Source organism: Lipomyces doorenjongii, assembly GCF_038497915.1.
Source record: "Lipomyces doorenjongii strain NRRL Y-27504 unplaced genomic scaffold V1508scaffold_4, whole genome shotgun sequence".
NCBI classification, from domain to species: Eukaryota; Fungi; Ascomycota; class Lipomycetes; order Lipomycetales; family Lipomycetaceae; genus Lipomyces; species Lipomyces doorenjongii.
In genome coordinates, this window is record NW_027118071.1 from 398,550 (window position 1) to 414,470 (window position 15,921).

At 49.4% G+C, this 15,921-nt stretch overlaps 6 protein-coding genes across 6 annotated transcripts; 4 read left to right on the top strand and 2 right to left on the bottom strand.

Moving 5' to 3' along the window:
- Window positions 1–15: 15 nt before the first annotated feature.
- On the top strand, window positions 16–1,773 carry V1508DRAFT_348825 (major facilitator superfamily domain-containing protein; the record flags this gene model as incomplete). Its single annotated transcript, XM_066936737.1, has 3 exons — window positions 16–174; window positions 225–658; window positions 741–1,773. 3 exons carry the CDS (start codon window positions 16–18, stop codon window positions 1,771–1,773), a joined length of 1,626 nt encoding a protein of 541 aa, XP_066798452.1.
- A 93-nt stretch (window positions 1,774–1,866) lies between these two features.
- V1508DRAFT_410076 (tRNA synthetases class I (M)-domain-containing protein) lies at window positions 1,867–4,303 on the bottom strand. Its single transcript, XM_066939255.1, has 4 exons — window positions 4,160–4,303; window positions 3,972–4,045; window positions 3,804–3,920; window positions 1,867–3,756 (listed from the first exon to the last, which is right to left on the bottom strand). The coding sequence occupies exons 1-4, from the start codon at window positions 4,175–4,177 to the stop codon at window positions 2,043–2,045; spliced, it is 1,923 nt and encodes a 640-aa protein (XP_066798453.1). The 5' UTR covers window positions 4,178–4,303; the 3' UTR covers window positions 1,867–2,042.
- Window positions 4,304–4,340: 37 nt separating this feature from the next.
- Window positions 4,341–5,166, top strand: V1508DRAFT_191323 (uncharacterized protein). Its single transcript, XM_066936172.1, has 2 exons — window positions 4,341–4,506; window positions 4,561–5,166. Exons 1-2 carry the CDS (start codon window positions 4,457–4,459, stop codon window positions 5,075–5,077), a joined length of 567 nt encoding a protein of 188 aa, XP_066798454.1. The 5' UTR covers window positions 4,341–4,456; the 3' UTR covers window positions 5,078–5,166.
- Window positions 4,743–6,653, bottom strand: V1508DRAFT_410080 (centromere protein Chl4/mis15/CENP-N). Its single transcript, XM_066939256.1, has 7 exons — window positions 6,362–6,653; window positions 6,267–6,312; window positions 6,132–6,212; window positions 6,013–6,083; window positions 5,766–5,963; window positions 5,092–5,710; window positions 4,743–5,005 (listed from the first exon to the last, which is right to left on the bottom strand). The coding sequence occupies exons 1-6, from the start codon at window positions 6,620–6,622 to the stop codon at window positions 5,126–5,128; spliced, it is 1,242 nt and encodes a 413-aa protein (XP_066798455.1). The 5' UTR covers window positions 6,623–6,653; the 3' UTR covers window positions 4,743–5,005; window positions 5,092–5,125.
- A 214-nt stretch (window positions 6,654–6,867) lies between these two features.
- Window positions 6,868–9,531, top strand: V1508DRAFT_410082 (BRO1-like domain-containing protein). The gene is made up of 3 exons (XM_066939257.1): window positions 6,868–7,170; window positions 7,222–7,267; window positions 7,322–9,531. The coding sequence occupies exons 1-3, from the start codon at window positions 6,971–6,973 to the stop codon at window positions 9,416–9,418; spliced, it is 2,343 nt and encodes a 780-aa protein (XP_066798456.1). The 5' UTR covers window positions 6,868–6,970; the 3' UTR covers window positions 9,419–9,531.
- A 1,175-nt stretch (window positions 9,532–10,706) lies between these two features.
- On the top strand, window positions 10,707–14,783 carry V1508DRAFT_437064 (fungal-specific transcription factor domain-containing protein). The gene is made up of 2 exons (XM_066942132.1): window positions 10,707–11,242; window positions 11,295–14,783. The coding sequence occupies exons 1-2, from the start codon at window positions 10,938–10,940 to the stop codon at window positions 14,335–14,337; spliced, it is 3,348 nt and encodes a 1,115-aa protein (XP_066798457.1). The 5' UTR covers window positions 10,707–10,937; the 3' UTR covers window positions 14,338–14,783.
- Window positions 14,784–15,921: the final 1,138 nt, after the last annotated feature.

Below are 15,921 nucleotides of genomic sequence, written 5' to 3' on the forward strand. Positions count from 1 at the left end.
GCTTCAAGCACAATCATGGATAAAGCTCAAGAGGCTCCCATTATCGACGTCGAAAAAGGCTCGCAAGGGACACCAGAAGATGCTTCGAGCAAGGCTGAGCAGGCCTTTCCGAACGGGAAGAAGATCGCGCTGATCATGTTAGCGCTTATGCTGGGCATGTTCCTCGTCGCCCTGGTACGAAATCTTCTCCTATCTCATGCACAACTTCATGGCTAATGACCCAGGACCGTACAATTATCGCAACAGCGGTGCCTCAGATAACTAACAAGTTCCACTCATTGGATGACGTTGGCTGGTATGCAAGCGCGTACCTGATCACCAGTTGCGCAACCCAACTCATCTTCGGCCGGCTTTATACCTTCTACTCCTCGAAGACGATCTTTCTCGCATCTATTGGACTGTTTGAAGTAGGATCTGTCCTCTGCGGTGCCGCGCCAAACTCAAATGCTTTCATTGTTGGCCGTGCCATTGCTGGCATGGGATCAGCTGGGATTCAGTCAGGAAATATCATCCTCATTGCCCACACTGTCCCTCTTCGCAAACGACCTATGTTCGTTGGCTTGATGGGTGCCGTTTTTGGTGTTGCTTCTATCGTGGGACCAATCCTTGGTGGAGCTTTCACAGACAAGGTGTCATGGCGCTGGTGTTTTTATATCAAGTAAGTCCTTCATTCTTTCCTGTTGTCTTCTGTCATTTTCAATACCGTTGCATGATCAACAGCTGATTCCACGTTTCTACAGCCTTCCCATCGGTGCAGTTGTTGTAGTGATTTTATCCTTGATACTACACTTCCCAGCCATAAATTCTGTATCCATTCGACAGCAATTTGATCAGCTCGACCCCTTGGGAACTCTGTGTTTTCTTCCTGCGATCGTCAGTCTTCTTCTAGCATTGCAGTGGGGTGGTGCCACATATCCCTGGAACAGCGGACGAATCATCGCCCTTATCGTCCTCGCCGGTGTGCTCCTTATCGCCTTTATCGTAATTCAAATATGGAAAGATGACAACGCGACTGTTCGTCCGCGCATTATCAAACGACGAAGTATATTCCTGGGTATGCTGTACACTCTCAGTGTCGGAGGCAGCATGATAACGCTGGTGTACTTCGTCCCGCTCTGGTTCCAAGCAATCAAAGGCGTGAGTGCCGTGCAATCGGGGATCAACACTCTCCCGTTGGTTCTTTCTCTAGTTATCGCAGCAATTATATCCGGTGCCACCATCACCCGTACGGGATGGTACAATCCGTGGATGATTCTCTGCTCCGTTTTGATGGCTATCGGAGCTGGGTTTCTCACTACATTTCAAGTTGACACCGGGTCGGCCAAATGGATTGGGTACCAATGCCTTTTTGGCTTCGGCCTTGGGATGGGCATGCAGCAAGCTAGTCTCGCAGCACAGGCTGTTCTGGCGAAGGAGGATGTCTCCATCGGCGTTTCGCTTATGTTCTTTGCTCAGTCACTCGGGGGTGCCGTTTTCGTCTGCGTGGGTCAATCGGTTTTCTCCAACGAACTTGTCACCGGCTTGAATCAGATTTCGGGAATTGATCCTATGATTATATTGGCCACGGGAGCTACGGAGCTTAGGCATGTGATTGCGCCGGAGGACTTCGCTGCAGTGCTAGTGCGTTACAATGAGGCGTTGGTAAAGGCATTCATCGTGGCTTTGGCGGTTGCAGCGTGTTCTGTCGTGCCGGCACTTGGAATGGAGTGGAAGAACGTAAAGCGCGCCCCTAAGACAACTAGTGAGGCAGCTAGTGGGAATGAGAATCTTTGAATGATTTCCGGGTAGACCTTCAGGCAGTATAATTGTTACTTGGGTTATCGTCTCTTGAGAAGTGGATATGAAGGTTGCGAGAAGAACAGAATCTTATGGTTAGATAATGTATATTGTCTTTCTTGATCTTAAATTTGATCTAAATCGAAGACGACCGAAGACACAAAAGCACTCTACTGTACATTCAACTCTACCTCTACCCAATATATGCTATATAAATCTTATCAATATATGTATATATATATAAACTTAAGCATAGGTATATAACTCTATGACGCCGCCACGGGTGTGGCAGCCCCAGGCTCCGTCTTCGCAGCTTCAGCGGCGGTCGCAGTCTCAGCCACTCTCTTCTTCTTCTTTTCGTCTTTCCGTTTCTTCTTATCTTCTTTCTTCTTCTCGGCCGCATCGTCCTTCTTCTGCGAGCCACCGCCAAACTGGGCACGCCAAATTTCTTCCTTCTTCTCGTCAATACGACTGTAAAGGTACTTCGCCTTGCCAATCATATGTCCGGGCAACAAATCCAACGCAAACTCATCCGGAATTTTGCGAAGCGGGGCGTTGAGCTGATCCACGATTCCCTGCGCTGTGTCGGGCAGGTAGGGGTATACCACTGCCGACAAGACATACACCAAATTCAAACCGACCCCAACAACCACGTTTGCCTTCTCGGGCTCCTCCGCGAGCAAGGTGTTATTCATCTTATTCTCCTGCAGAAACAGGTTACCGCGCGCAGAGAGCTGCAATGCTGCCTCAAGACCGGATCGTAAGTGGACATTCTTCAATGCGTTGTTGTATTGCGCTAGGATAGCGTCCACACTCTCCTTGAACCCGGCGTAGTCGATTACGTTAGTATCATAATCAGGAATCTTGCTATCGTACTTTGCGTTCACGAATTTGACGATTCGGTTAACAAAGTTGCCAAGATTGGCTAGTAACTCATTGTTATTCCTGAAAATAAAGTCGCGCCAGGAAAATATTGTGTCCGCGGTTTCGGGTCGTGCCATGAGCAGATAGTAACGCCAGACGTCAGGGGGCACACCAGTCTCTTTCGCGTTATTGCCAAACACACCGATATTGCGAGATTTTGAGAATTTACCACCCTCGTACTGTAGATACTCGGTTGTCGAGATGTGGTGGAGCATTGTCCATGGCTGCTTGGTGCCCAGTTCGGAGGAAGGAAAGACGACTGTGTGGAAAGGCACGTTATCCTTGCCCATGAACTGATATAGCTTCACGTTCTCGGGATTCCTCCACCACTGTCGCCAGCTCTTCGTGTAGTTCGCGGTGATGGAGACGTATCCTATACAAGCATCGAACCATACGTACAGTACCTTCTCCTTGTAGCTCTCCAGTGGTACGGGAGTACCCCATTTCAGATCGCGAGTGATGCAGCGAGGATGAAGACCTTCCTTCAACCACGAGTCTGTGATCTGCTTACCATTTCTAGACCAATGACCACTCTCATGTGACTTTTGAATCCACTGCTCGAGTTCCGGCTGTAACTTGTCCAGCGACAAGAAGATATGATTGGATTCACGGGGTACCGGCGAAGAGCCATCGATTTTGCAACGAGGATTTATAAGCTCAAACGGATTCAATAGATTCCCACACGAATCGCACTGATCACCACGCGCATCGTCATATCCGCACCGCGGACACGTACCCTCAACAAACCGATCCGCCAAGAAACCGGCATGTTGCTCACAATACAGCTGCGTCATGGATTGCTCTTCAAGATAGCCGTTGTCATACAATCCCATGAATATGTCCTGCGCGATTTCCGTCTGTAGAGGCGTCGTCGTGCGACCGAATTTATCAAACTTTATGTTAAACCAGTCGTACACTTCCTTGTGGATAACATGGTACTTGTCGCACAGTTCCTTGGGCGTGACGCCTTCCTCTAACGCCTTCGTTTCTGTCGCAGTGCCATATTCGTCCGTCCCGCAGATAAAAAGGGCATTGCAACCTCGTGCTTTGCAATACCTGCTAAGTTAGTGTCAATTCATCGGCCCAGCCATATGTGAACATACCGAGAAAAAACATCAGCACTGAGAACACTACCAATAATGTTCCCGAGATGCGGGACGTTATTGACATACGGCAATGCAGACGTAATCAGGATGTTTTCCTGGTCCTCCTTGGGAAGACTAGACCTGGTAGTTAGCGATTGATCTAAGGTTGAGGATGTGGCGAGCTACATTTCAGGAACATCGGGATCGAATTCAATGTCAAGCTTAACTTTGATGTTCGCAAGCGAGTCTGTAACAGCGTCCTATGGTAGTAATGCAATATATCAGCCAGAGCTCGCCAAACTCGGTGGATCAAGTCGGATATAATATCGACATGCTCCCTGTCGCTTCACATGCACATCGAACAAATTACTCACCACAGCAGCGTCATGCATTTCTGTCAAAGCAGTAATTCGTTCTTTTTAAAAGTTTCGCAGTGAATCGAAGGGCCACAAGTACGGTTGAGCGTAGTGGTCAAACACGAAGTGTAGAGGTGATGCGGTGGGGATCATTTTAAGCCGAGACCGAGATGATGCAATTCCTACCGAGGGTTTCAGGGTAAAATTTGACGATCATCAGTTCACGCCACAGCTTGTAAGAACTCATTGGGAGACTACGGATGAAAACGCTATTCACTAATTTATTAGATATTGCTGTTTTCTTGAGGATATGAAATGAACGCTGAAGACGATCTTTTTGATTCTTTGCTGACGTTAGAGACCTCGTAAGTCCTGTAATTTTGTTCCGCAAAATGTCTCTCACTCAAACATCATTTTAGTTTCTACCAGCAAGGCTACAACGAAGGCTTAAACGACGGGTTACGCAGCGGTACGAGTGAAGGCACACAATTTGGTCTGCAAACTGGATTTCAGCGATTTGTCTCGGTTGGGATTTTACAAGGCCGATGCCGAGTCTGGAAGGAGTTAAGCAGTGGGACGAATTCATCTTCAAACACAGCGGCGGACGACGTTGTTCCTGTAGGCGGGGGACGTTCTACAAAGCAACTTCAGGTGCTTACCGAACTTGTTACTGGAATTCCGACGGAGAATACCGAGGACGCAGTTGAGGAATATGAAAGCCGAATAAAAAGGGCCAAGGCAAGGGCTAAAGTTGTCGTGAGATTATTGAAAGATCCAACACCTGTTAGATTGGAGGAAGACGTTGTTCAGGTGCTAGGCAGAGACGAAGAAGAAATTATTGAGAATGCAACTGGTTTGGAGACGCTAGAGGAGCACGATCATGAGCATGAGGATACCAGCGACATTCTGGCGGCGATGGAAATTGAAATTAGCTGAGGAATATGACACACCTTTATTGAAAGTCTACTCTACATGGGCTATTCGCTACCGCGGAACGAGCTGCCCGTTCGCTATCACCCCAGACGAGACTCCGAGCTCACCCGTCATCCACGCCGGTAATTTCGTCTCGTCGACGAGTCCATTACGAGCTAGTAATCGTATTCCCTCAAAGACATGCGACCCTTCGAACAAGATTCGGACTTTAGGAATGAACGAATCATCAAATTCTTCGTCGTCATAGTTCTCTTCCAGTCTATATTCGACGTGATCGAGTGCAGTTTCGGCGTCCATACCCTCCTGATTGTCACCGCGATTCTCCACATCATCGTCGACATTCTCCGATCGCACGCCAAACCGTGCATCTATCGTTTTCATCCGTTTCCGCTCTCTTGCTGCGTTATCGTTCTCATATTCGTCCAGCCGAGCAAGTTTATCTGCAACTACAGCTTCGGCAGACGCCAATGGCGACACATCAACCTCGTCATTAGCGTAAACGCTCCATCCACCAAGGGCAGTGGCAGTTCTAGACGTCGTGCGAAGTTGTACTAAGGTCGCCAACGAGCGTGCGGTTAACGAGGAGGACTCTAGTTGAACCTGGTAACCCGGTGTCGACAACGCCGTTTCGATGCACTGTATTATAATTAATACAAAGTACTCAACTCCCCGCTCTTGAAAAATAGCGCACCTCGCGTAGAATTTTCTGATATGGATTCAAAAATGGCGTATGGAAGATACAAAGTGCGGACGTTGGAAACGCGCAAAAGTAGGTATGTCGCGCTGTTGGCATTTTTGTGATATTTGCCACGAATTTTGTGCCAAATTCGTGTAATTGAATCCGCAAGAGGACCACTGGGAGTGATGCGTGTTGAACGATGTGGATGTGCTGCGGTCATGTTAATCGTTGACATCAAAACATGAGGGTTGGAACGTACACTTCCTATTAACGATTTGAGTGATCTTTGGAGGCATTTCATGAATACTGGAGCGTGGAATATGGGCATTCCTGAGGGCTGTCAGCGCAGGCAATACACGACCACATTATCAAACACACTTTCGTTCGAGTCGTTGTACGTCGATATGATCTGCACGTTCGATGCGGTCCATTTTTGTGACAACGGCCGATCAAATATATCTACCACAGTTAACTTATCTAGACGCCAGACCAGACAACCAAACAAGCACATACTTTGGAACTCAATATCCGCCGCTTGACGCATATTAAACCCGCGAAACTACCGATCAGCACACATCAAGCGCGCGCAAATGTAAAAGCATACTCACCCAGTCTACATACACCATTCTCTCCACAATTGCCCGCTTCGGCGTGCCTTTGAGCTGATAATTGGAATACACATCGCGAACGTCCAGGATATACTGCAATACTATCTCTGGCTCTAGTTCTTCATCACCGACACGATGAGGTTGACAGAGCGGCACGTTATCAAGCCATCCTAGCGCGAGCTCGACTAGCGAGTCTCGCGATAGTCGCAGGAGAATGTTAGAATGAGACCCAGGCGGTAGTGCTATAGAGTCGTCTTGCATGTTGACGACAGTCGCAAATCGCGTCTGTTAATCAAGCAAGCTCAATCGACGCATTGTTTTGTTGGCTTGTTGCCCTTCATAGCGCCGCACTAGGCACGTGCTACCTAATTCCACAAGCAACGCGATGAGACACTCCTGATCCGCCAAACCTTGACAGAGTTACGGCAGGAAGTGCGCACGCAACAATGGCATTGAAATTACGTCACCTGTGGATATCGCAAATCAGCCACGGACAACGTCGACTACTGGACAAATAATCCGATTAATTTTTTCTGCCAGAGGCGAGATACCGTTTCAATAATAAATGCTCTCTCTTAATCATTCGTATTGGATTGCTTCGCATTAAAGATGTCAACATCCAATTTCCTCACAATTCCGCTCCGTCGGACAGATCATATCGGTCTGACACCAGCGATTTCTGCCTATATTGAGCAGAGCTACGATCAACATCCGGGTATGTTCAAGAACGATATTGCTGAGCTTGAGCGGCTACGGAATAATGTTGTGAATCCGGAAGTTCGGACGTCGAGCGCGACGAATTTGACGAGGTATGTTCGGTACGAGGTAGGCAATGAGATGATACTCATGTATGCTTCTAGATATTTTATTCAGCTCACCTTTTTGTCGTCAAAATTTCCGGCAGATGTAAATCCCATGCATATATGAAGAAATGCGGCGATGCTAACTATGAGGATGCAGATTAAAGTAAACTTCGTGTGGTATGGCACACTAGGTTACGCCACGTCCGCGTCAGTTTCCCACAACGACCTGCAATTTGAACGGGCAAACATCCTGTACAACCTTGGTGCAGTGTATTCGCAACTCGGCTTCGAAGAAAACCGGTCTACAGGTGACGGTCTCAAACGCGCGTGCCAGGCATTCCAAGTCGCAGCCGGCTGCTTCGAACACCTCAAGCAAAATGTGAACCCGGAAATGCATATGAACCCGCCCGACGACATGTCCGCAGCGACGCTCGACGTCTTGATGTACTTGATGCTTGCACAAGCGCAGGAGTGTTTCTGGCAAAAAGCAGTGCTAGACAACATCAAAAATTCGCTCGTTGCGCGTCTAGCCCACCAAGTCTCAGATTACTACGATCAAGCTCTGAATTCCGCCATGCGCACGGCAGCGATAAAATCAGAATGGATCCATCATTTGACGTGCAAAAAATACCATTTCGAAGCCGCGGCGCAGTATCGCGCAGCCTCGGACTGTTTGTCAGGCGGGAAGTACGGCGAGGAGCTCGCGCGGTTAAAGGCGGCGCAGGATGCATGCGCGCACGCACTCGCTGATGCAAAGTACGTCGCGAAGGCCGTTGCGGAAGATTTAAAAGGCCTACAGGCGAAGTTGAAATCGGATTATGCGCGCGCGGAGAAGGATAATGATATGATTTATTTGGCTCCGGTGCCTGCTACGAGCGCATTACCTGCAATAAAAGCGGCGTCGACGGTGGAGGCATTGGTGCCGAGAGAGGTTGAGAAGCCGATGGACGCGTTACAAGAGAAATACGGGCCGCCTTTGTTTGCTAAGCTAGTCCCTTTTGCAGCGCACCAGGCTGCGAGCATATACGTCGATCGGAGGGATACATTGGTGCACAAGCTCATTAACGCGAAAATGGACGCGCTTACGAGTCAGCTCCACGATTTTCTCACGCGACTTGGACTACCTGGCTCATTACAAGCTCTGGAACGCCCGGTCGGATTACCGCCAAGTCTTGCCGCCCACGTGGAGGAAATCCGTGCTTCGGGAGGCTATGGCGCATTGCAAGCCGCTGTCGAGGACGTCCGGAACTTATCCGCAGTCGACTCAGCCATATATTCCGCCGTCGCGGACGTCCTACATTCCGAACGCAAGGATGACGACGAGCTGCGTGCGCGTCACGGGACAAACAACTGGCGGCGAGCACCATCCATGGAAGCTGGTGGCGAGCTGTACAAGCAACTGGATAAATTCGGCGGGATAATAAAAGCTGCTGCGGAAAGCGATGAAGTTGTTCGCGTGAAGTTTCGGGAGAGTGAGAGTACGTTTAGAGTATTAAGCAGGGATTTAAGGGAAATTGAGGATTTTTTGCCAAAAAGTGCTCAAGTGACGGGGATCGATCCTGAACTTGAGCTTCGGAGTTCCGAACTTCGTCAGAAGATGAACGAGGTTTCGCAGGTAGAATACCGGCGGCGCAAATTCATCGAGGACTTGAAGGAAAAAGCGAAGAACGACGATGTGTCTGAATTAATTTTACAGGAGACCGCGCGATTGGAGAGGCTGGATCCACTTGGCAAGATCGAAGCCACTCAGTTTGAAAAATTATTTACTGAACGATTGAAGATGTACGATGACGACAAGAAACGTGTCGAAGACGAGGCGGACATGCAGACAGGACTGCAGACAGACATTGAACTCGCAAACATGGACTTCACTGCCACGCTTTCCAAATCGCGAGGGCAAACATTATCGGACCGCGAACGCGCCTTGCAAGCGCTCGAACTGGGGTACTTCAAATATCAAGAACTTATGAGCAACCTCGAAGAAGGGCGAAAATTCTACAACGACTTTTCGCGACCGCTGACGCAGTTTCAAGAAGAGTGCAATGATTTCGTGTATAGTCGTCACGTCGAGGCGCGGGAGTTGGAGGGGGACATTGCCACGCAGTTTGATAGGCTGACGTTGGGGCGGCGGACCGAGAGTCCGTTGCCTGCTCCACGGGCACAGGGACTGCCGCCGCCTGTGTTGAGTAATAATGTGTTGAGTAATAATGTGTGGAGTCCTAGTCATGGCATTCAGTTTGGGAGGCGGACTTAACATTGTAGACTAGAAGCATTGGGCATTAGAAGCTATTATTGGCAATATTACAGCAATCCTGAATTCCAAACCTATGCGCCCAAACTAACGAATACAAGGGCTCATAACCTGTTGTAAATGTATATATACCATTAACCACATTGGTAGCTGTGACAGCACGGTATAAAATGCGAGTCTATTTGCTGCTCCACTTGAGAGTGGCGCAGTTGTGACAAGGCGTCAATTGTGCTAGCTATATCGACCAAGGCAGACAAATCTGGCAATGGAATCTGCGAATCAGGAAAGCATATATTGTATATTCTGATAATACTCAGTATAGGTGTGCCTTAGAGGCGGATTGGACAACTCGCTTAGTTGGGGGGTTAGTAAGCATGTGGGGCAGCGGGCAGCTAATTTAACGAGCATGGACACATGGACAGACACACGGTCCACGAGCCAAATCTCTTGACATGACGACCGAGTCGAGAGTTGCGTCATCGAGCAGAAGATTCAGGTTCACTAATATGCCGTTCAGACAGATCAGCGACTCTTCGATGGAATCTTCAAACAGGACGCAACCAGTTGTGCACATCCCGTCTGGTCGCCAAGATTATATGCCCCGTTTCATTCTATCGTGATCGAAGGTGACCAAGTCAACAGCGGGAGCCAGTTGATCGATCCCGATAACTATAACAGAGTACACGCACGTATTTGTACTGTTATGCGTCTCGTCGCTCTTAGGACATCATATATACAAATCGGCTTATTAATCTTATCTCCTGATATCGAAAGTCAAATTCAACGGCACCGCAGCTCGACACTGGTGATAGCTGTTAGCCGGTTTCGTGGAAGTTGCTTATTCTGCGGAAGCCATAACGACTGGCACACATAAAATTATTATAGATGGATTCGTGATGCTGATACCATGATAATGCAAGCCACATCGGTCCCAATCTGCCAAAGCTAGCTCGCCAATTGCGATTCAAAATGTACTGATCCTGCCCCTCTCGGGATTGAGAGCTACTCAATTGATTGTCACTCATACGTTATTAATTCAGAGAAACGCTAGTATTAAATACATACATATATCCTGCCATTGACCACTCACGACCGTGGTCGACAGAATTGCACTGTGCACTGGGCGGCTACAGACAGCGAAGTCGTTGTGCATTGGTTCCGGTTGACACAGATTGTCATCCGTCATACTCTGCTAACTTTACGAGGCGGACGCAAATCTGTCTTTCAGTCTATTTCAGATCTATATATAAATATTAGTTGTTTAAAATGAAATAAAATATTCCTGACGATGTAATTAGGTGCCGTTGTCGGGGGTGGACATCGCGGTTAGGGCTCACGGGCGCCGCACCACGCTGGCCGAAAGGTTTTAGCTCGTTCCGTAGGTTAGCTCATCACTATCACTGCACTCGCGACTCCTCCGTCTCTCCTCGCACTCAACTCCCTTCGTAACGCACGGTCACTGTGTGGGTGATCCTCTAAATCCAGTACTTGCACCGGCTAGACAGCACCGACAAGCGGCGCAATGAAAGCCGGCAAGGATCTCGCATCTCGTCCACATAAGCGATACGAGTCTAGCGTTCTCGGCGACCGCTCCGCACACGTCGTCGAGTCCTCTACCCTTCTATCCTCGGATACCAGGACCTCGTCGGCGTCAACAGGTTCCGGCGCCGCGCCCTCGCATCTTACCCGTATTATATCCGCATGCTCAAGGTGTCGGTCGCGCAAGACGAAATGCGACCAAAAGTTTCCATCTTGCTCGGCTTGTTCCAAGGCTGGTGTTGAATGTGTCGGCCTTGACGCTGCGACTGGCAGAGAAGTTCCGAGAAGGTTTGTTTGACGACTGCAGTCAGTGCGACTCGGGTAATACTGACAAGAATAGTTATATTGCGCATCTCGAAGACAGAGTCGCATTCCTCGAAATACAATTACAGAACCAAGGCATTCCTGTCGATGCAACTGACACCTCACTACGACGCGCGCAAATTACGAGCCTCACGCAAGGCGACGCCGCCCCGAACGGGACGGTGGCAGCCGTTCCTGAGGGTGACAGGCAGCCGGCCAAAGATGTCGATTCGCTTGTCTCGACTGTCGGACTTGTCTCGATGAAAGGATCCAGTACTCTCAGCTCGCCGTCGTTTCTAGGATTATCGTCCGGTATCTCGTTTGCGAGGCTCATGTTTGCGGCAGTAAAGCTTCGAGGGCAGGATGTACCCTCGTCTGCAATGTCTATTGCATCGTCTGAGCAACCCGACTTTACTATCCAACATAAAACGGTCAAGATCCAACCGGCGCCATTGCCGCCTAAAGATGTGGCTGAGACGCTACTTGAGGTTTTTTTCAATCAGGCGAACGCACAAATTCCAATATTCCACAGAGGGGATTTCATTCATTCGTATTTTGAGCCGGTTTACGGTCCGTACTCGGTACAAACCAAACTCGCCAACATCAACAACGTTCGTAATGACTCTGTGTCTCCGCAATCGAATATTCCGTCTCCCGCTGAAGCCACTAAATCTCCCGCCACGACAACAGTGAAGACAGAATTCACTCCTTCAGCAGCGGTACGAGATGCGCCTGAAATATCTACGCGTTACAGCTCAGAGTTTAACGGTCATGCGCACATCCCTGCGAATGGAAACATACACGAGCACGCAGCGAATTCACCGGAGACACTACGCGCTCTGTATTTCCTGAATTTGATATTCGCAATCGGCGTCGCCGTGCACCAGCAGCAGTACCCCGCTCTCCTCTGCGAATCATACCACGCCGCCGCAATGAAACACATCGAGCCTGTATTTGCGTCGCCAGACCGTCTCGAGTCGTTGCAGGGAATTCTCCTGCTCGGACTGTATTCTATTATGCGTCCCGCGGTCCCCGGCGTGTGGTACGTTCTCGGAGTTTCGCTCCGGCTATGCGTTGATCTTGGCCTTCATGTCGAAGGCGGCGTCAAATCATGGAGCGGTACAAGCATCACGCCGAAAAATGGGCAAGGTCCAATGAAAGATGGCGACGCATTCGACGCACGTACGCTCGATCTTCGGCGTCGATTATTTTGGTGCACGTACGCGATGGATAGACAGGTGTGCGTGTATCTTGGTCGACCATTTGGAATTGCGGATAATAGTATCAAGGTGCCGTTCCCGAGTGATCTCGATGACGTATTCATCACCTCCGAAGGAATTATGAAGCCGCCTGAAGACACGCCGCCGTCGTATAAACAAGTCGCTGTTCACATTTTTCAGATCAGACGCCTCCAGTCGGAAGTCCAGACAATCCTATACGAACGCGCGGAACTCCCACGCCGGTTTGCGACGCTCAAGGAATGGCAGACAAACATGGCGCGGCGGCTCGAGGAATGGCACAACACGGCTCCCAAATCCGCAAAGGACATGAATTGCAATTTTAATCTGTACTTTCTCGACCTGAACTACCAGCAGACACGACTCCTCCTACACGGTATTTCGCCGGCCATCCCGCGTCCGTCTGTCGAAGCATTTTTCATCATCGCGGATGCTTCAGAGAAAGTTATCCGTGCGTATAGACAACTACATCGTGAGAAGAATATCAACTACACATGGATGGCTGTTCATAATTTGTTTATGGCCGGCACGTCGTATTTGTACTGTTTATATCACTCCAAGGAGGTCCGGACCCGAACGAGGATGGATGTAATTGATTTTAATACGATGGCGTGCATACATGTTCTCACCGCCATGGTGGACAAATGTGATGCGGCGTCGGGATGTCGCGATACATTTGAGCTCTTGACGGCTGCGATATTACGGCTGTGCTACAACGAGAAGGCTGCGGCTGGAGAAATCGTTGCGCCAGTGGGTGGAGTCATCGCGGACGGTGAGCCTAGAGCCGGTGGAGCGAGGACCGTCACGCCTCCGATACCGCCACCTATGCCACCACCTGCGAAGCGGTCGAAACGATCCTCGGGATCATCGCGCAGTTCGACGCAGCGGTCGCAGCAGATTGAGATGCCGAGGCCCATATCGACGTCGCAGACCTATCCGACGCTGTACAACAATGGTGCGTCTATGGAATTCCCGAGTGGGTCGCCGCCTGTTGTGTCTCCTTCTTCGCTCGCGCTGCCGAATATGATAGATGCGTCAATGCAGCTTGTTAGTACCCCTGGTTCGCAAGCCAGTACGCCGGCGTCGACCACGTCGACAACCGAATCAGTGAGGACGACGGGCCAAGGCGGCCTCTCGCCGTTTGCATCGTTCGAGTCGAACACGTTGCAGTGGATGACAGAAATGGAGCCCGATCTCGACGAAATTTTCCGTACCGCAGCCGAAATCCAAGCCGTGCCACCGATGCACGGGAACTTCACTCATCCGGTGGCATATTCCGGCAACATTTCCGGTAACACACAAGGCGGCGGCTATGCGTACCAGTTTAGTCCTGGTGCCGCTGTGCAGCAGCAGTTTCCCAAGGGCCAGAAATTTGGAAGCGTCGAGGGCCCTCCGTCGGGCGTTACTACTACGTCACCAGTGGACTCGTCGGTGTCGTCGCAGTCTGCGACTGTATCGCCCGGTGGTACAGCACGCTGGCCACGGCCTTCGATTTCGGGCTTGCCGGTGCAATCTTATGGTTTCCCTCAGCAACAACAGCAACAGCAACTATTCGACGACGAGTACGACGGCCAGCGAATCTACGAAATGATGTACGAATTACCGTCCGCGTCTATCTGGGACCAATTTTTCGCTGTACCGGGAAGCGCTAACTTTGCGTCGGTTGCAGGACCGGGATTCGGGGGATTGGGAACCTTGAATAGCAAAAACGGAAGTCCCACCTCTGTGCAGCCGCCAGCACCAACAGCATCAGCTCCAGTGGCGTCTATGCAGGCGAACGCGAATGGACACGGTGCCGGGTATGGCATTCCCTCATACTTTGACGTGAACATGCAGAGATAAATAACTCGAGCGTCGATATGGTATATTTTGGTTTCGATATTTATTTTGTAATTTTTAAGTTTGGGAAATTGTTTATTGGATTGGGTGTTACTTGGGGCCTTTTCTATTTTTTATAACGAAGTCATCCTATGTAACGTTTACTGCATTGGTATCGTTCCTCGATTTTATTGTTTTTTGTTTTGGACATGTTTGATTTGCATAGGATTTAGTTTTTGTGGAGTGAAGTATTAGATTTGTATGACGTTTGATTGATTGGATATGGCGTGTACAATAACGAGTAACGGCTTACTATATTCTACTATATAGCATACAACACATAAATCTGGATCAGCTTCTTTTGTAATTAAAACACGATTATTCAATAACGCCCGGATCATGCATATCACTCTCGGCCGCAACTCTTCCTCAAAAATCAATATGCTCCAACCCCCCCCCCCCCGACCCTACCCGCCACGTTCTCCTCTCATCCTGTCGCCACTAAACACCCTTCACCGCAGCCAGGAACATCGGTCTCACGGCCACTCCAGGAAATGGCTTGATCACCGACCCACGGCTTGGTCACGGAACGCCCAGATAAGAAGTGCGCCGACCAGTGCAAGTGCGACTAAGTAGGCTAGAATTCGCCGGAGTGCTTTAGATTTGAAGACGTCATTGACTGTCGTGCGAGTGCGGGGTTGGAAATAAGGGGACGACGAGTATGTTTGTGATGGTTGGAATCTGTTCATGGCTGTCAGGTTCCGAATATGGGAAAGATGTGAATTACAGACTCTGACTGTAATGCACTATGAATTATGAATCGTAATAATATCTGTACTGGGGTTTTCAAATACTAGCGAGAACATGCAATCGAGTAAACTAGCGAACATGCTTTGAGCGGCATTTTCCTGCGGCGCTGCCGCAGCGGTGTTGACTGCCGCACAGTGACACTCGATTTGTGATATTGCATACAGTGTGTCTACAAAATTCACTGGAATCAAGGGTTTCCCTTCCTTGTCTTTCATTCCTTGCGATTATTATTGCACCTGTCAAAAAGATATTTATCAGTTGCTTACAAAGACTAAACTGATCAGCCAACATTGTTTCGAAGCTGTCGAAGCCGATCCGACGATATTGCAGTACTGGCGTAATAGGCCGTGCTCATTCTTAGAACTCGGTTCCGATATGAGAACGTGACTGCTAAGGATCTAACGGCAGGATTTGTATTACGTGCGGTACTTTCTCTTGGTTCTACTAATGCGGCAGCGTGTCTCACTATGCCGAAGACATATGTTGAAGGCTGGAGATACAGTCCATCGCGCTGGGCTACCACGAGCAGTGTGCGAACTGCTCGAGCACTATTCCTAACAGCCCTTGTGTAGTAGATAAAAAACGTACATGTGAATTTGTACTGGCGGATCCATGCATGAATATGCCGCATGCCCTGATCCTCCTTGTTCTGTGCATTCTTTTACCTTAGGTACCGCAGTTATTGCCCTAAACTCCTGTTCGTGAACTTCACGGTCAGCAGAATCTTTCGACAAGATGTAGGACTTCTTCCACCTCTTTTTCTACCGCCCACTGGGGATTTGGCGTCGTCTCCTACGG